At 41.9% G+C, this 20,997-nt stretch overlaps 1 protein-coding gene across 3 annotated transcripts in view; it reads right to left on the bottom strand.

The window, feature by feature from the left end:
• Window positions 1-6,199: 6,199 nt before the first annotated feature.
• The window catches only part of gfra3 (GDNF family receptor alpha 3), a 65,122-nt gene continuing 50,324 nt past the window's right edge, over window positions 6,200-20,997 (bottom strand). For all 3 annotated transcript variants that reach the window (XM_066666915.1, XM_066666914.1, XM_066666913.1), the window contains 3 exons: window positions 19,937-20,071; window positions 16,889-17,019; window positions 6,200-8,637 (listed from right to left, as the gene is read on the bottom strand). In XM_066666915.1, coding sequence (XP_066523012.1) covers window positions 8,395-8,637; window positions 16,889-17,019; window positions 19,937-20,071 — 509 coding nt within the window. In that variant the 3' untranslated portion in view covers window positions 6,200-8,394. The remainder of the gene's footprint in view (window positions 8,638-16,888; window positions 17,020-19,936; window positions 20,072-20,997) is intronic.

Genomic DNA, 20,997 nt, shown 5'->3' with positions numbered 1-20,997 from the left:
CTGTTGAAAGGGGGCATGGCAGAATAAGGTGAATAATGCCATACCAGCCGGCCTTTTTAAAATCCTGCCCTGGCACCTGGATCCAAGGTCCAGAATCGAAGACCTCTGTCCAGGTAATATTTCACACTTAAGTACATCCTTGTCCAGATCTGTACATTAAAATGTGCAGAAAAGTACGCCTCTGCGATTGGATCTGAGCACTGAACTGAACTGAATTACTGGTCTTTTCTCAAGTACCTTCCATATCAATGAAACTCAAGCCACGTTTCCCTTGTTGTGAGCTCAAAAGGCATAATCACACACTTGTATTCCCTATAAACTTGTGTAGTGGCTGATCCAAGTAAAAGGCTCCTCAGCAAGGCACTGGTCCTCTGCAGCTGCAAAACTCATTGCTTCTTGTCAAGTGACAGCAGAACTCTGATGAACACAACAACAGTGCACATCATGACCCAGCTCTTTTCCACTATATTGATAGGGTATTATAAAGAGATGTAATTACAAAGCATCTCTCAATTTTTCCCCTCCACTTCCTCTCTCTCTGTCTGCAGTGCAGCACTCAGTGACAGCCTTGCCTATCAATGCACTTCAGATCTATGAGGCATGGAAAGTGCTAGCGTGATGCTAGCCTCACTTAAAACATTATGAGTGGCCCACACCCCTATACCACCCCCTCCCCCCCATCCACACCAAACCCCATGACTATAACTTCCAGCAGAGTAGCCATTTACTTAGTCCACTGCCACCAGCCACACCACATCTCAATCTGACAGATAAACAGCTCACTGTATACCAAAGGGTACACAGTGCTGCTTAAAAAAAAAAAAAAAAAAAAAAAAAACATATGACATCGCCTGCATCACTGTTCAGGCCAAATGGAATGGAAATATCTCACGACAAGCAATCAGTCGTAGGTAAACTAGCCCAAGGCTTACCTGAAGCAGCCCATTGGATGAGCTCCCAGGAGACTTCCTAGGTCCATCTCTGACCCCCTGACCCCAGTGGATTCGACTGAATGTGGAACTAATTGAAGTCATTTTCTCATATCAGCCTTGTTCAGTCAGTCCACGACTCAGCCTATTTACAGCCTGACCGTTCTGGATTCAGCATATTCTAAATATAATGCTGCAATTCGCAGGGAGGGCCGTGAAGGTTGCGTCTCAGAGAAAACGGCACAAAATTGCATATTCAAGGAAAATAATGAGATCTTGGGCTATATTTGTTATAAATGCCAGTGGGCATTTTTCAGAATAGGACAAGTTAATTATGACATGCATAGGTGATGAGTATCAGGCTTTGAGAAAATTGTTGATTCAGTCACACTTGGGGATGGATTAAACACTTTAGTCTGGGGGTGAAAAAAGTACCAATAATGCATTGGCGAGCTGAGTAATACGAGCAGCTTTTGGTAAGCTACTATCATCCGTATGTTATTGGGTTTTTATGCATATCAGTTTCATTGAAAAGAATATGGTACGTCTCCAAATGTAACAGTTACCGACAAAGTAAAGCTCACCCTGATAAAGTAATTTGATTAGTCTGCAACATTGTCTTACTTGACATCAGCAGCATAAATGTTTAATATGGATACAAACATTGCCTGTTCTTAAATGCTTAAACGAGCCTTACTATACACCCCCATTAACAGATTAAAAGCTTTACAACGTCTCTCCAGCTCTCCCTCTCCAGCCTCATCTTCCCCTATTGCTCTCTCTCTCTCGCCCTCATTCGCTAAGTGAGCAAGTACAGAGAGTAGTTCCTTTAGGGAAAAGGCAGGAAGGAGCATCTTAAAACTAAACCTCTCTTGAGAGACGATGGAGACAGGGAGAGAGATAGAGACAGAGAAAGAAAACAAGAGAGGTAAAGCAAGAGAGAGAGAAAGGAAAAGACAGATCGGATGAGGATGGGGGATGTACTTTTCTTTTTATATGGCCTCTTTATTAAACGATAAAGCCAGTGGGCTTGCCTCCTGCTGAAAGAGAGACAGCTCACAATTACGGAGAGATTGAGGAACACCGGGGAGAGGGGGAAAGAAAAGGAATTAGGGACACCGAGGCAGAGGGGAGAAGGAGACAGAGAGGGAGAGCAGTGGATTTTTCAGGCCATGACACAGTGGCAAATGCACTTTAAGACCAAAGACACACATTTTACCCGTGTGTAAAAGTTGCTCCCAAATGTATTACCATCCTAAGAGGCTGGTGACTTTCTAGGTTCTGGGAGAGAAGCACAAAAGGCAAGGGTGCCATCGGTTCTGACTTCGATGACTCTGCATGGTCCTGCAATGGAGAGGGGGTGGAGGACTCTTGCTCCGCGAGAGGGGATAGGGCCTGTAATCTCATCAGCAGTGTTGTGATTGAACACGGTGGGACAGAGAGCAATCTGATTAATAAATAAATGGGCTCTGTGTGGCTCCCATATGTCAGAGAGAGAGAGACTCCACTGGCATGACTGCTGCCCTTATCAGAGCTGATGCTTTGATTGGGTGCGATGCAATTAGAACGCTGACACACCCTGGGGAATGCACAAAGAGAGCACTCATGCCACACAAGCTTGCACACACACACTTTCCCTCTCTGTCTATGTGTAACAGATACTCTACAGTCACAGCCTTGACATTAAGCCCGTTCAGGGTGCGTATGCTTACACATCAGAAACCAGAGTGTATGTTTAGAATATAAAAGCTACATGCTATCACCTACCCACACTCACACACACACCCAACCGCCCACACATGCATTCAAAAAAAAAAAAAAAAAAGACCACTCAAACAGCCAGAGTGTCAGACTCATTGTCTATTCTTTTTATTTCTGATGGAACATTATTATGGTACACAGCAACAGTGATTTCACCCTTTTATTTATTTTTTTAGATACACCTGATAGGAAACAGAACACGGACCAGAACCTGAATACCAAGGAGCGTGAGGAGAGTGGAGGCTGAGCGGGGGCCCTGGTGCGCCAGAGTCCAAAAAGGATCCCCAGGTCAGGTGGGGAAGGGGCAGTGTCCCGAGCAGATGTTACTCTTTCACACTGATTTAAGATCAGAACAGCCCACCCATATTCAGCATTAAGGGAGCGGTCGGTTCCAAACATTGATGACGACTAATGGTGCATTAACATCTATTTCTAAGCAGCAACACTGACTAGACAAAGTGTCACGACTATGGGAACAGCTCTCCTGTTTTTGAACGGTCAGCGTGTGTTATGTCACCCCTGACAATCAAGACTCTTTAAGGGTAACAGCGAAAGGAAGTCGGGGTTGTCAGTTAACAATGGAAACATAAGTTTGCTTTTGTCTACCGGAGGCTGGACTTTGAGCTTCATTAAAAGAAAGTGATCTCACCTGATCTCAGAGCAGCATGAAAGAGCAACTTCAGCCTGTAAAGCAGGGGGGTGTGGAAGGTAAAATGTGGCTACAATAGGGAAGGTAGTGAAAGGGTTGATGCTTTGGGGTGAATATGTATGAGAGTGTGTATGTTAGGGATGTGGGTTTAGGGCCGGTATGAATAGAGTGAGTACAGTAAATATAGAGGTTTATAGTGGGTACAGTATGGATGAGGGTGTAGGTTGGATACAGTTTGTTTCTGGGTACAATAGGGATGTAGATATTGGGTGAATATTTTTACCCATGCCACTTGGTTTTGAGTGTCATCGTCCCTTTGGTAGTGTTTAAAATCTTTCCCTACGAAAAGTGACAACACTGTGTCACAGTGTCTGATACGTCATTAGAACAAACCTAACAAAGACCAGTACCTCATTACCAGGCTACTAGCTGTGCTCTGTAGGCCACTCTACTGGTCTGCAGCCATATCAGAAAAGCACTGCTGGACTTTAGGTAAAATTAGGGCATCATTAGGGCGCCTTTAGAAGAATTCAACAATCATATCATTATAATTAGTTACTAATAACTCTTCTGTGAACCTGAATTCTTAGATTCTTAGTCTTATTTGACAGCTTTTTGTTCAAACCGTCCAGGTCCACCTTTAATGCTGCAGTAGCATCAGGTGCTGGAATGTAATTGCTTCACAAATGAATGTGGAACTGGGAATTTAGTAACTAACGTATGATACACTGGTTATCATAGATTTTAAACGATTGTGGGTTTCTCTGGTCTCTTGTGCAGCCGTCTTCAAGGAGTATATAGCCCTAACCCTTCACCCTACGCCTCTTTCCCAACAAGAATTAAGACACTCTACCCCTAGGCAGAACATAGGGGTAGGGTTAAGTGGTAGGGCAAAGGAGTGAAATGGGATTCGCTCTTAGAGTACACACAGTTGGTATGTGGGTTTAGAGTAGGCACTAAAGGGACGCAAGTTTAGCATGTGTACAGTAGGTTTGTGAGACTGGAGAAAGTAATTTGGCTGTAGGTTGGTATAGTCTTGGTTTGGGTTTGAGTGGGAGTTGGTAAGGGGCAAGAACTGACAGAGGGTGTGTAGGAATGGGTAATGAGATTCGGCAAGTTGAAATTAGGGTGTGGCATAGGTACAGAGTTGGAGTAGTAAGGGTATGGAGCCAATGTTCTTTGTGTAACACCAGAAACGATCCCCAAAGAAGCTTCCAATGAAGTCTTGAGATGTGTGTGAGTATCAAAAGTGACCTTCTATGGCATTGAACAAAGAAAACTGAGAGTGTAGGGGCTTGGGGTTGACTGACGAGAGTGGGTAAAGTAGGGACGTGTGACGGACTGCAATGTGGGAAGCGTGTGAATGAGGGAGGAGATTTCATACAGTATGTGTTGAGGTTTGAGAGTGGGTGTAGTAGGAGATGTGTAGAAAATGATCACAGTAGGCATACTGGCAGAGAATGGGCACAGCTGGAGCATTTGGAAGGTCAGTGGAGGGGAATCTGAGGCACATCCAACACAGTGTGGAGAGACATGCATGGGTCAAGGCAGCCTGACCTTTCCCACTCCCTCACTCACAGACATGGGAACCATCCCTAGAAAATGAGCATCTTTTGTGTGCTATTGTTTTTCCTCTTCTTTTGTAGTAGACTTTTCTTGTCCCGTACGTTTGGTCCATCCTGTTGACAGGAACATCCTCTGTGTCACATCACAAAATGACCACGGCAACTGGAGACTCGTTGTGAAATGACTGTGTGCTGCACTGTACAGCTGTCCTTCATCTGCAGATGTGTGCACGGTCAACAGTGGTCCAGTGTCAACAAACACGCTCACACGGAAAGACAAACAAGAAAAAGGGACATCAAAGAAACGGCGAGGAATAAAATAACAAGAGTTACACTGATCAAAGTTACGCAAAAGTTCACGTAGACTCCAACAGACCAAAAAAACAACAATTAAAATAAAGGAGAAGACGACAGTCCGGTGCCGCGAGGCCTCAAGTAGTAAAAAATAAAGCTTTTGTCATTAATAAATAAAGAACGCAATGTAAGTGCACTCGACTAAAGGGGGCTTAAATATGGCCTCTGAGTTTTGGCGTCTTTTGGAGAATTCTTCATTAGGGGGACATTAATGGGTGCTAATTATGGTAATGTAATTTGGGGGGGTGTGGAGTGTGGGGTGGAACGGAGAGCCACACAGTCCACTGAGCACATGGCAACAGGACTAACTACCGCTGGAGGACAGGGAGAGAGCAGAAAAAGAGTGAGAGAGACACAGAGAGAGAGAGAGAGAATTTGAAAGCTTCAGTCTAAGGGAGATGGGGAAGAGAGACAGAAAAGAAAAGAGATGAGAGCGAGCGAACATCTAAGAGCTGAAGACAGTGCCTGAAAGAGGTATAGTGTGTGTGTTGGTGTATGTATAGTACGTATGCGTGTGTGTGAGTGAGTGAAGATGTCGGAGAGAAGGGCGAACCCTGGGGCTCATAGTAGCATTAGTGATGTAGTCAGCCAGTCCTGATTTATTTTGCAGGCTGTAGGCTCAACTACTGAAGCTCATTTCAGTGCTGCTGATGCACAGTCTCTCTCTCTCTCTCTCACCCACTTTTTCCCCCCACCGAATCTTTCACATGCAATCTCTTCCACTCTCTCAGAACTCCTAATCCTTTCCCAAGCCTTCTGCCTCCCTCTCTCTCTGATGCAAACTCTCAGTCCTCACTTTCTCTTTTGCAAGCCCCTTCATTTGCCTCATTGTTTTTAATCACTCCTCTATTTTCATGCTACACTCTCTCTCTCTCTCTAACCCACAGAAGCCCTATGCTTCTAATATTAAATAAAGCTCAGGACGGGACAGACACTGTTGTAATGCCATCCAAACACACACACACACACACACACACACACACACACACACATATACAGCATTTAGTTGCCACACCTCTCTCTCTCTCTGTTCAGAGACACCCAGCCATGTGTCTTTATTTAATGCATGGCTTATTTGTTTATTTATCCGTAACGTATTTGTGTAAGCCACAGACCCTCTTGTCCTCCGACGTCGGCCTTCTTTCACCACCCCTCACTCGATCCGAAGACAAAGCGGGGCCCGAGAAACAATTAAAAAATAACAACAGTCATCATAGAGGCTGACCAGCAGTTTCAGACGTACGCGTCAATCTCAGCTGCCCCGAACGCGCCGGTTCTTAATTAAGGGCCGTCCACAGGACGGGGCAACAAGCAGAACGGCTTCTTCAATCAAAGCCCGGCCCAGGCTGCACCCCCGGACGCATAATAGATCCATTTGGGCTCATTGTTGCGACGTGCATTCAGTGTAATACCAGGCGCTTCAATGGAAGACGGGCAGAAGTAGAGAGAGAGAGAGAGAGAGAGAGAGAAAGAGCATTGTACGACCTCTTTACCTCACAATAGATTCCTCCCAGCCTCTAGACTAGAGTGTGGTAGAGCAGGGAGGGGTGGGGTGGAGGGGGCTTTAATAACCCTCCTACGTTAAACCCCCTCTGGAAGGAAGCAAAGATGCTTTTGCGTCCTCAGACATACAAGAGACGGAATGAGGAAGAGGAGGAAGAGGAGGAGGGTGGTGGAGAAGGGGAGTTTAGAGAGAGAGAGAGAGAGAAAGAAGGCAAAAAACATTAGTGTCAGCAATAGATTTATAAGACATAGGAAAACTGAAAGAGCATGAGATGTTCAACTGTATGTTTGTGCTGGAGGGGCTCTCCTTGCTTTCTTTTTTTTCTTTCTTCTCTCTCTCTTTCTCTTTCTACACCTCCCTCGTTCCATTTCTCTACCCCATCAGAAGCAATTCGTCCCCCTCCCCTCCCCTTCGCCAGAACGCGCAACAAGATAAACAGTTTGCGTTGTAAGCCATTATCTCGGCGAAAGCGAAAAGCGAAGGCATGAAGCACGGAGCGACAGGCGGCTGGCAAATAACTTCCTTCCCTCTTTCTGCCTCTCTCTCTCTCTCTCTCTCTCTCTTTCTATTCTCACCCGCAGGTTCCAAAAACCCCAGACTGGACCACCACCACCACCACCCCCCCACAGCAAACACCTGCTGTGCGCTCACTTCTACATTCACGTTTATTTATTTATTTATTTATTTATTTACTACCCAGGCCTTTATTTATTTATTTTGACTTTATTACTCATATTGTTCGGGTGGAGGTTGTGTGGTGTGTTGAGTGTTTTTTTTGTTATTTATGCCCCTGGTTAGAGTCCACAGCCTGTGCTGACTCTAAAAATTAAAGCACATCGCAGATAGAGCAATAAAGGAAAAGCGCTTGCATCTGCACTGACGGAGGGTCATGGTGTTTGTGTGTGTGTGTTTGTGTGAAAACCTGACTTGAGACAAAAGAGGTGCGAGAGATGAAAGACGCAGAAATCTATACTCTAGTTTTCCTCTGATGTTGACAAAGCGCAAACATCCTGCACGTACACACACTTAAACACACACACACACACATAAAAGCTCTGGCAAGAATAAAATGCAAAACAAGTCCAAAAAAGAAACAAAAAGAAGCTGTGCACTCATAGATATGTCATTAGAGGAAAGCAATGTTGCAAAATCCCGCCGAATTGACTGACACTTAGTCAACATCAGCAGTGCGTTTGAAGCAAGGATGAATGACACAATAGATACATTATACTACTGATTCACTGACTCAATTACAGTCCAAACCTATTCAGTCCAATGAGTCATGAGCTGAGAGTTGCGAATTGCGACTCACGGTTCACACGAATCAGGTTCACAGAGCATTTCCCGAGCAGCAACTATACATGGCCCTCTTTGCGAAGAGCAACTAAGAGTGAAAGAAAGGATGATGGAGGGAGGGGGCCTTCTTGTCCGCCTCTTCTCTTTTCCTTCTTTGCTTCTCAACTCATCCCACTCTTTCTTCTTTCTTTCCTTCTCTCCATCCCTCATTATAAAGTCTTATATATAGAGTCTGGGTGTGAGTGATTATTTGAGGAGAGGAGGAGTGTATATGTGTGTTTATGTATCGGTGTGTGTGTGTGTGTGTGTGTGGGTGTATGTGTATGTGTGTGTTTTCTACCCCCAGCTGAGGGTAGTTAGTAGCAGCAGTAGCAGCATTATCATTAGCTCTGGTGCAGGGGAGCTGGAGGCCCCTGAGCCTTGAACTCTTCCCGTCTCCGAGCCACCCAGATTATTGACTGCGGACTTGTCTGGAAATTGAGGGATGACGAACTCCTCTGCTGGTTCTGCCTCTTCTTCCTGATCCTCCTCCTCCTCTTCCTCCTCCTCTTCCTGCTTTTCTTCCTCACTTTTCTCTACCTGCCAAGAGACAGAGAGAATGTGAAGCAGGTGTAATGCTACTGGGGGGACTGGGGTGTCCTTGGCCCACAGTAAGCCTTGGAATGCTGGAAGCACTTAGCTGTGAAGCATTGGAACGCTGTCCTCTGGAGAAAAGGAAAACTATTCAGGTTCCAGTCCCACAAAAGCTTGTTAGTAGTATGTAGTACTATTGTATAGCAAATTATACAGTGATATAGAGACTTATAAAATGATACAGAGCAACTAGCTGATATAGACATTTAAATATAGAATACTATAATGCTGTACTATGATTAGTTAGATATACCATGATATACCATGATTAATAGACTTCTATAGTGATTTACAGTGATTAGTCATCATATAGATTTCTATAGTGATATACCATGATTAGTCATTATATAGACTTCTACAGTGATATACTGTGATTAGTCATCATATAGATTTCTATAGTGATATACTGTGATTAGTCATCATATAGATTTCTATAGTGATATACCATGATTAGTCATCATATAGACCTCTATAGTGATATACTGTGATAAGTCATCATATAGACTTCTATGGTGATATACTGTGATTAGTCATCATATAGACTTCTATATACTGATATAATGTGATTAGTCATCATATAAATTTCTATATACTGATATACCGTGATAAGTCGTCATATAGACTTCTATAGTGATATACTGTGATTAGCCATCAAATAGACTTCTATAGTGATATCCCGTAATTAGTCATCATATAGACTTCTATAGTGATATCCAGTGATTAGTCATCATATAGACTTCTATAGTGATATCCAGTGATTAGTCATCATATAGACTTCTATAGTGATATCCCGTAATTAGTCATCATATAGACTTCTATAGTGATATCCAGTGATTAGTCATCATATAGACTTCTATAGTGATATCCAGTGATTAGTCATCATATAGACTTCTATAGTGATATTCCGTAATTAGTCATCATATAGACTTCTATAGTGATATTCCGTAATTAGTCATCATATAGACTTCTATAGTGATATCACGTGATTAGTCATCATATAGACTTTTATAGTGATATCCCGTGATTAGTCATCATATAGACTTCTATAGTGATATACTGTGATTAACCATCATATAGACTTCTATAGTGATATACTGTGATTAGCCATCATATAGACTTCTATATACTGATATACTGTGATTAATCATCATATAGATTTCTATATACTGATATACCGTGATAAGTCATCATATAGACTTCTATAGTGATATACTGTGATTAGTCATCATATAGACTTCTATATACTGATATACTGTGATTAGTCATCATATAGACTTCTATAGTGATATACAGTGATGAGTCATAATATAGACTTCTATGGTGATATCCAGTGATTAGTCATCATATAGACTTCTATAGTGATATCCCGTGATTAGTCATCATATAGACTTCTATAGTGATATACTGTGATAAGTCATCATATAGACTTCTATCGTGATATACTGCGATTAGCCATCATATAGACTTCTATAGTGATATACTGTGATTAGCCATCATATAGACTTCTATATACTGATATACAGTGATTAGTCATCATATAGATTTCTATATACTGATATACCATGATAAGTCATCATATAGACTTCTATAGTGACATACTGTGATTAGCCATCATATAGACTTCTATATACTGATATACTGTGATTAGTCATCATATAGATTTCTATATACTGATATACTGTGATAAGTCATCATATAGACTTCTATAGTGATATACTGTGATGAGTCATCATATAGACTTCTATAGTGATATCCCGTGATTAGTCAATCATATAGACTTCTTTAGTGATATACTGTGATGAGTCATAATATAGACTTCTATAGTGATATCTAGTGATTAGTCATCATATAGACTTCTATAGTGATATCCCGTGATTAGTCATCATATAGACTTCTATAGTGATATCACGTGATTAGCCATCATATAGACTTCTATAGTGATATCCCGTGATTAGCCATCATATAGACTTCTATAGTGATATCCCGTGATTAGTCATCATATAGACTTCTATAGTGATATCCCGTGATAGTCATCATATAGACTTCTATAGTGATATCACGTGATTAGCCATCATATAGACTTCTATAGTGATATCCCGTGATTAGTCATCATATAGACTTCTATAGTGATATCCCGTGATTAGTCATCATATACACTTCTATAGTGATATCACGTGATTAGCCATCATATAGACTTCTATAGTGATATCCCGTGATTAGTCATCATATAGACTTCTATAGTGATATCACGTGATAAGTCATCATATAGACTTCTATAGTGATATCACGTGATAAGTCATCATATAGACTTCTATAGTGATATCCCGTGATTAGTCATCATATAGACTTCTATAGTGATATCACGTGATAAGTCATCATATAGACTTCTATAGTGATATCACGTGATAAGTCATCATATAGACTTCTATAGTGATATCACGTGATAAGTCATCATATAGACTTCTATAGTGATATCCCGTGATTAGCCATCATATAGTCTTCTATAGTGATATAGAGTGATTGTCTGTTAGAGAGTGAAATGCTGCATGTGTGTTGTGTTTAAACAATTTTTCTCTTTCTTATTGGTAACACAAGCAAAATGTATCAGCAGGTTGCAGCAATGTTTTTGGGACAAACACTTTCTAGACTGCTTCTTTACCAGGAGAAAAAACACTTCTCCCACTCTCAACAAACAAAAAAAATCTAGTTTCAATAAATACATTAAATGAGTAAATATATTTAGAATAAAAGTCGAGAGTGAGTGAGAGAGAGAGAGAGAGAGAGAGAGAGAGAGAGAGAGAGAGAAAGAGAGAGAGCAGTAAGCGGGTGGCAAAGATGACATGATGTGAGTAGGACCTGTGCAAAAAGAAACAAGAGTGCAAAGTGAGGGAGGTATACAGAGAGAGGGAGAGAGGGAGAGAGAGAGAGAGAGAGAGAGAGAGAGAGAGAGAGAGGGAGGGAGGCAGACAAAGTGAGCAAGACGGTGAGTGTGTGACAGAGACAAGGATTAGGAAATTGTGATAACAGAAGTAAGAGAGGGAGAGAGAGAGACAGAGAGAGAGAGAGAGAGAGAGAGAGAGAGAGACAGATGGGCATGAATAAATTAATACTAATGAAGTCTGATTGATGCACTGCCTCCTGCAAACACCTTTGGCTAATCCTTTCAGAGAGAGGGAGAGAGAGAGAGAGAGGGAGAGGGAGAGGGAGAGTGAGAGAGAGAGAGGGAGAGAGAGGCCAAAAAGAATGGGGAAGAAAGATAGATTGAGCGAAAGAGATCAAGAAAGACAGAGGGGCGTTTGGTGAAGAGAGAGATTTGGCTGAAAAAGAGCGAGAGAGTGAGGTAGAAGTGACAGCAGAAACAGAATTGAATCCTTTTTGTCTGGAGGCCCAGATTATCTCTAAGCTTCTGTGCTCTGTGTATACACACACACACACACACACACACACACACACACACACACACACACACGCGGTCCAGAGTGCACACGCACTCCTGCATGCATGTACACACAAACACACACTCTGATCAAAGCAGCAGAAACTGCACACTGATAAACAGAGTGTCAGGATGCCTATGGATATATATATTTATATATATATAGTGATCATTTGATGTCCTTCTTTACTCACAGTGCACACAGAAATTGAAGTCCCATAGCTGGACATACCCAAAAAAGAACCCACAAGCTACACAAATATTGTGTAATAGCTATTATATATCCTGATATGCTGAATCACATTTGCCCTGAATATGCCTTTAATGAAAAATTCTCTTTAAACTAATTAAAATAATAAATGTTCAATTGTAACATTTTCAAATTGAGTGTAAATCCAAAGTTTCTAATAAAGTGGTCAGTCACTGAAAACCCAATTTATAATAATGTAGACATGGATGCCCAAGGTAGGTGTTTAATAATATGGCTAGGGACTAGAAGCACAAGGTAGGTATTTTGGAAGAAGTGGACAATATACAAAGTAGGTGAAAAAAGTTAAGCTTTTCTAATAAACAAGCTAGAGGAAGTACAAACACAGTGATTTTATTAAAGTGGCTAATAAACAAAAATAAAAGGTAGGTGTTTCTAATAAAGTGGCCAATTAAGTGAAACAAAATGTTATTAATAAAGATGAAGCATTCGAAAGGAAGAAACTGAAGTACTCAGACTTGAGCGGCTGAGGTGAGGGAATGCCGGTGGCAGACACATGTAAGACCATTGGAGATATGTATTTGAGAATTTGTCGCCAAGTCTGCCACATTCCTGCTTGTGCAGCTTGTGCATCAGGGGCCGGAAACTAAAGACAGCTGTGAAGGAGTTAACAGCAGAAAGGCCTAGTCAGTGGTTGTGGATAAGTAAAGCACAGACTAGTTGGGGAAATGCACTGTAGAGGCGCTGTTTTGGTGGTTGGTGATGTAGCATGTGAAGATCACATGATACTGGTGGCACTGAGCATGCATTAACGGTGCCAGTGGGGCTAGGTACAGCCTTAGTCACCAGGGAGGGCAGTGTGGATTTACGGTTGTTGATGGTAAAGTAGGACTGTAAAGCTGGCTTGGAGTGGGGTGGGTCTGGGACGCCAGACTTCACTGTTGAGCCTTCTGGAGGTGTTGTGGGCTTAATTCAGCGCGACACCAGCAAAGGGAGGTGCCTCCTTGATGACCTGATGATACAGTGGATGGTTTTGTTTCTCATGGGTTGGGCTCAATGAGTCACTGTAGATGTTAAGGACAGCTGGTTTCTGAGTGGATCATAAATGGCCACAGCGACCTTAGCGTTGAGGTGTAGGATTCAACAGGAATTTTGTGGCTGCAGGTAAGATGTGAAGCTCTAATGGATTGGCGTAGGATATTTGACATCTTATCTTGTGTATGATTATAATAAATGTCAGTGTGTGGAAGCAGAAGACAGGTGTTTGTAATAAAGTGGCCAGTGAGTGCGGTACTAGATCAAATTTTCCAATATAATCATATCTAATATATTGGCCAGTGTTTCTAATGAATTAGCCAATGAGAGGAATTACAGGGGAGGTGTTTGTAATAAAGTGGCCATTGATCTCATACATTAAGATCTTTCGTCTCATGTCCACAGATCACAGATGTAGCTGAAGATCCAGAAGCACACTCTTCCGTCCTGGTCTACTTTACATGTGACTGTGAATTATGTATGGTGGATGAAAGATGAAAAATGAATAAATTCAGTGAAAACGGCCCACTTTCTTCCATCTATAAGGGTCTAGCTGTGGATACTGTTAAAATGCAGGTCTGTGAGCTGTGACATGTTCATGACTGGATGTTCTGGCCACTGTGTGCTGGCATATGAGTCAGGCTGTAGATTAATACACGAGGACAGCCACAAGTTAAAACATAAGAAAAGGAATCAAGTGAAATGGACACAGATTAAGAGTCCGAGCTTTCGTCACGTCGATGAAATGTTGGCACTTGGCCATTAGTTAAAAAAAACCAAACTAATCCCTTATTCTGGGCCACAATATAATCTGGGAACACGGCAAAGAGCACACCGGATCAATACTGATTTAATTTCTTACAAGAGTCATTAGCTTGAGGGATGGAGTGTTTAGTAATTGTTTTTAACTGGACTCGAGGTGTTGGAATGGGCTGCCGGAATGCGGATGCACTCAGCTCAGACTCAGTGTAGTTTTGAGCCCTTTACCATTTGGCTGTGATTTACAAACATTACCGAACCCCATGGTACAGATGAACCCAGAAAAGTGGTCTTCATCATCATTCCTCAGTATACACCACGTGGCCAAAAGTAGGCAGAAAGCTGATCGTTCAAATTAAGGGTACGAATAGGGAGTTTGTTTCTTGCCGCGGTGACAGCTTCTCCTCTTCTGGGACGATTTTACACTAGACGCTGGGACATTTCTTTGACAAACTGATTGCACTTGAAAACATTAGCGATGACAGGTGCCGATGCTGGGCTGTTAGCTTTGCATCACACACACTCCAGAGGCTTTTTAATTTCTGAATTATAGATACCCTGAGAAGGTTGTAACCTTTAGTTTTTCAAATTCATTCATTCAATCCTTCTTCTGTAACTGCGTTTTCTTGATCAGGGTCAGGGTGCATCCAGAGCCCACACATAGCATACAAGGTGAAAACACACCCTGGAATCTTTAGAATTAGAATCATTTTATTGGCCACTGTGCTTGCACACACAGGAATTTGTTCTCCACATTTAACCTAATTCCTGCAGTGACACACATTTACACACAATAGTGAACACTAGGGGGCAGTGAGCACACATACTCAGAGCAGTGGGTAGCCCCAGCCATGGCGCCTGGGGACCAGTTGGGGGTTAGGTGCCTTGCTCAAGGACACTTCAGTCATGATTGAACCGACGACGTTCCAGTTACAAGCCCAGTTCCCTAACCACTAGACTGTGGAAAATTTCACACACACCCAGTCACTCACCCACCCACATCTGTGGAAAATCAACCTCGGCCAGTCCAACTACCACCATGTGTTTTTGAACTACGGGAGGAAACCAAAGCATGCGGAGGACACCCATGCAGACACAGGGAGAACACACCAAATTTTCTCATACTCAACCTGAGGGTGTTGTGTGGCAGTGACACTTCCTGTTGTGCCTCCATTCCACCCAAGTCATGTTTTTATAAATAAATAAATAAATATTGACACATATCTAATCATTTAATTCCCTAATTAATTAATTAAGCTTCACCCAACGAGGTAAATGTTTCTGAATTTAATGAATCTCAAGCTGAAAGTGGTCGATAATGATAACGTGGTTAATGCAGATCACGGTAATGCACGAGATAACATTCAACTTGCTCTCACAAGCTTTCATTATCAGCCATGTTAGCGTCTAGTGAAGTATTCATTTAAATCAATCTGGTAAAGTAATGAAGGTGCTCTTGGGGCATCCTCCGCTACAAGGTACACTCGGTTAAACCCCAGTTCTGTCTGTATATATTGCTCCTGATCCTGTGGGGCTGGAGACCAATGAGCTGTGACTTCATCTCAACTGTGCTCCTGATCAGCAGTGTTTCAGCACAGCGCTCGGTACTCCAGTTAAACTGCTACTTTCGGAACAGCTGGCCCCAGTGTGCTCTGTTGGTTAAGCCTATAGCACAGCCAAGAAGCTAAAGTGTTTGACAGTGCGTGAAATCTCCTTTAGCTTTGCACTTTAGATCAGGTGAATGTTGGTATGCTATACATCCAAGTGTTTCTTGACAGCCCGTGTAATTAGTGAATTCCCTATCTTTAAGATGCGTTTATTGTGTACATATACATTCAGTCCCGCCACTCTCAGACCCGAGGAGCTGCACGTGTGCCCAAGTTCACCATGCTCAGTGCCAAGCATTGGCAAGAAGGGGACCAAACCCCGCAGCATTGGGCTGTTGGGCAGTGGAGCTGCATTCCCTGAAGGAACTGAGCACCAACCAGTGCCTCTGGGATGAGTTGGAATGATTCAAATCATATCATCCAAATTCATATTATCAAATCTTCACAGAAATGTGAAGCCATTTCCCTGAAGAGTAGAAGCTGATGCTGTAGGAAAGGAGAACAAACTCGCCATTATTACTCTTCAATTCAAAAGAATTCTTGGATGAGCAGGTGTCCACAAACCCTTCGCTGTAAGCTATGACTATGCTATTGTCATAAAAAAAATGACCAGAGGCAGTTATGATCAAAATGATCCAAATTTTAATTATCTAGCGTTCCACAAATTGTTCTTTGAGTGACGATATATAAAAACCACATTTGATTCCTTAAAGAACTATGTTTGAAACTTTAAAAATGGTTCTTCGATGGCCTCACTCAAATAACCCTTTGTAGCACTTATTTTAAGAGTGTATGTGTGGCAGAGTTCTCAGTAAATTGGCTCTCTAGGAGCAGTGCTGGTGAGCATAGCTTTGTATTATATTTTGTTGGCATGTTAAAGCAGAATCAGTGGCATTTGAGAGATACTAAATTGACATGACTCTCTTTATATAATAAAAGTTCAGAAATCCTGTTGACTTTACACACATTTTAGAAACCAGTGTAACACAACTGCTTTGACTTTGAATATAGATGCCCATGGAGTCAACGAGTTCCCTGTTCTTTTCTAAGTAAACGGTCCATGGTTATTGATCAGATGCTACAGACAGAGCAGGTAGGAATTAGAGGATTAGATGACTAGTATGTAGAGTAGTGTTCAGTTTAAGTACCCACCGAGTTGAGGTCGGACAGCAGACTGACATGCAGCTCGTCATGTTGGAAGTGTGGGGAGGGGCGAGGAGGTGGGAGGGGCGTTCCCTCCACAGGTCGAGGGTTAGAGCTGCCCATGTTATCAATAGCATTCCCTGTGGAGAGGAGAGGAACATACAGGAGAGACAGTGACATGGCTGTGATGTTTAACTTGCTTCACTGTTTCTGTAGACTGTGAGATATTTGATTACAGTGTGTATTTACATGTAAAGATGTAATAACCAAAGTTCAGAAAATCAGTCTTTGGCAATAATCAGTTCAACAAACACTTCACTAATCTGATACTAAGAAAAATAATTTATTAACACAGAGAGATTCTTTGTTACACATTTTAGAACTACGTTTTTCACAGTGTCTTAGCAGAATTAATTAAGTGTTTAGAGTCTATTGTTTCACAGAGAATATGTCTAAACGTGGTTCGTTCCAGCGTAATGGTAAACCCTTGAGTGTAATCACAAAGTAAGAAACAGAGTACACTCTTTACACAGCCATTTTAATTACAGATTTGTGCTAAAATCAGACCGTGCTCATATTATCAATGTGTACATACACACAGTCACTGTAGTAATGGCATTCATTCGTTGTCTGTAACCGCTCACCCAGTTCAGGGTTGCGGTTGGAGCCTACCTGGAATCACAGGGTGCAAGGCAGGAATACACCCTGGAGGGGGCGCCAGTCCTTCACAGGGTGACACACACTCACACATTCACTCACACCTATGGGCATCCATGAGTCTTGTAGTAATGCAATTACAATATTTTTAAAACCAGTAAACATCTTAAAAGATGCCATTTCAGAGGCATATTTTACACTCTATTAGATTTGAGCTCTCTGTCTGATTTTCAAAATGATTTTTGCACCGATCTTGTCTGTATGATGTCTTACTTGTGTGTGTGTGAATTCAGCTGAACTGTGTTTAGTCTTTAGTGTAAGCCACTCTTAGTAATTTCTAGCTAGTGAAATAAGGTAAGCAGTAAGTGTTCCTTGATAAGGAAATCAAAGTTCAATACTGTGGGAGAAGAGAGAAAATAGCCTTCAAACACCTGTCTGTGATAAAGAGAGGGGCACGGAGTGGCAGTGAAATAGCTGCGATGTTGATGTGTTTAATACCAGCTTTATTCAACAAAAAGATTCTGCTTTTAAAGCCACAGATACGGATCGCATTTAAATGCACAGGATTATTTGGATTATAACGAAAAATATTCACGTATTCTGCTGGCAGCAATGCTCGTAAGCCACGTGAACACCTGATTGTATTGAAAATCATACTGAAGCAAAAGAGCTCATTTCAGACGCGTGTAAGTGCTATAGGATGCATTTGCTGATAACACTCTGCGAGCGTGTAAACACCTTCCTCATATTTTCAACATATATGTTGAAAGCATTGGACATTTTCATGATTACTGCTACTTTCCTCTGCACTCAGCCTCAGCGAACACCTCCATCCCCACCATCCCACAAATCCTGCTCTTGTGGGCTCTCAAGATGTCTGCAGACGTTCAAGTAAGGTTATAAATAAACGTCTGATGCAATAAAATATTTGGTGTTACCGTTCTGAGCGTTGGAATCTTGTCAAATATTCAATGCAGTTTTGAAGTGTTACCTGACATCACAGTCACAAAACGGAAGTATTTCTCTGTATAGCACACCACACACAGTAATGTGCAAATATCAGGGACTGCACTTTCATTTATTTATTTTCTATTTGTATTAATTTCATTATGAGCCATATTTAATGATTAAATATATCTCATTTAATCATTAATTTACCTCGTCCTTATGCTTTGTTTTTAATGCAAATACCAGATTGTATTTAGAAAATTTACTTTGCAGCTAAAGAGCCCTTTTTTATTTGGTCTATTCCCTTTTCTGAGTTATGAAAACTAAGGAATTACTGGCGTTATTGACATCTCTGTTTCCTTTTAGACCCATAGTGTTGACATGCCATCTCACCCAGATTTTCAGATCTGAACAAGAGTGGAGCTTGACTTTCTCCTGTCTCTCAAATATGAAAGCTATAGTACTGTTTATCTGAAGGGAAGAATAAATAAACCCTATATTCTGTTTCTTCCTGACACTAAAAAATGAAGAAATTCTACCTTATGGCTGTTTAGACTAGAAAATATAGCAAAACTGGGTCTCTGCCATAACATTAAAATGATCTCCTTGTTTCTACACTAATTGTCCATTACACCAGTCCCTCTGACCATGTTTGCACATTGTACTTCTATAATTACAGCTGTAGTCCATCTGTTGCTTTACATATTACATTTTCCATCTTTTACTCTGTTCTTCAATATTGAAGACCCCCATGATTTTGGAGGTGGATCATTCTCAGTGCTGCAGTGACCCTGATGTGGTGGTTTGTTAGTCTGTGATGTGTTGGTGCGAGTGGATCAGACACAGCAGTGCTGCTCAAGTTTTTAACACTGTGTCCACTCACTGTCCACTCTGTTAGACCCATCTACCTCCTTGGTCCTCCTTGCAGATGTAAAGTCATAGACAGTTGCTCACCTGTTGCTGCACAGTTTGTGGGGTTAAGTTCCTCTAGTTCTTCATCAGTGGACGCAGGGTGGTGTTAGCTGGATATTTTTGGTTGGTGGACTGTCCTCAGTCCAGCAGTGACATGGAGGGGGTGAAAATATCCAGCAGCACTGCTGTGTCTGTAGCTAGGTTCTCAGGATGTTTTTGATATGACAGACTATCCATAGCATTTCTGGTGCAGACTGCTGTGTGATTGTGAGATGGCCACTGGGTTCTGGATTATTTTTTTGTGGAGAGCGGAGTGCCATGCCCAAGTGCATACTGGGTAATGTGAATTGTGAAACGGGTCAATATTAATACAGACAAGAAAGTACTGCGTGGGCTGTGTAGAACTGTGCCATGTGTTTGACACATCGGTCTTAGACTGTTACATGAGGGAAAATAATGATCAAGTACAGCACCTCATAAAAGTACTTTTTGCATATTTTGGAGACACTTTTGTGTGTGTGTGTGTGTGTATGCACTCACGCAGGCAGGCGTTACTGTTGAACATGTGGAGAATACGCAGACAATCTTGCCACTGATTACCACTGCCTTCACAGTTACACCACTGAGACACCTCCGTACTGCTGTTGCTCACATAGTTTGGAGTCATGAACGTACCTGCAGGGAAGGGAAGAGAGAGTGGGGTGGGGTGGAGGGGAGAACGAGGAAACAAATAAAATAATTAAAAGGAGAAATCAGAAAGGAGAAAAAAGGAAGTCTAGATGGAGAAATTTCATGTTAATCAGTGTAGCCACCATCTGGGAGCATCTCCAGCTTGATCTATACACTCCGCCCTCAGCTCTAATTATGTTAACACATGCAATCGCATCATCTCTGGTTTACATGACACATCCTTGGCTCCATTTTGTCACATAATTTCATTTAAGTGCCTGTATGCCCTGCTCCTCAGGTCCATGCCACTACAGGGACTTCCCCAACACGTTTCTGGGGCATTTTCCAAATTATTGCACCCAAAGAGACCAATGGACCCTCAAATAAAAAGCACTCAGTAATCAGATATGACTCAGAGTGCCTGAGATAAACAACACATGTCCATTCCAACAAAACACGTGACATACATCGCTGCAGTACTAACTGAAAAGCTGAAATCATCGCTGTCATTTCAGAATCTCCACCGTCCAAGTGTTAAAACGACAGCTAGGGAGAACATATGTTACGGTACTTTAAACAATTCTGTAAAGTTTGTAGTCCAAGTGGTTTATTATTAAATGGTGAACTGTAGGGAAACGTCCATAATCAGATTTCTCAGCAATGGCGACAACAGGAGCATGAGGTCACTACATCCATAGCACAAACACAGCCTTTTTATGAGAGACATTACATTCTTCAGATGACTGTTATGTGTCAGCACCACTGTAAACAAGTCTGACTCCTTTTACCCCTCTTCTGTAAAGAAACTAAATTGGAGGCACAGTGACGTTTTTTTTTTACTGTCCGTGAAAATATGCAAACATTACCCAGTTTTCCGAGTCATTTGAAAGGTGACAGGAGTATCATCAGTAGAATACGTTCATGTCACGGGC

Source organism: Hoplias malabaricus, chromosome 4 (assembly GCF_029633855.1).
Source record: "Hoplias malabaricus isolate fHopMal1 chromosome 4, fHopMal1.hap1, whole genome shotgun sequence".
Classification (NCBI taxonomy): Eukaryota; Metazoa; Chordata; class Actinopteri; order Characiformes; family Erythrinidae; genus Hoplias; species Hoplias malabaricus.
This window is presented reverse-complemented; position numbering and strand designations above follow the sequence as displayed.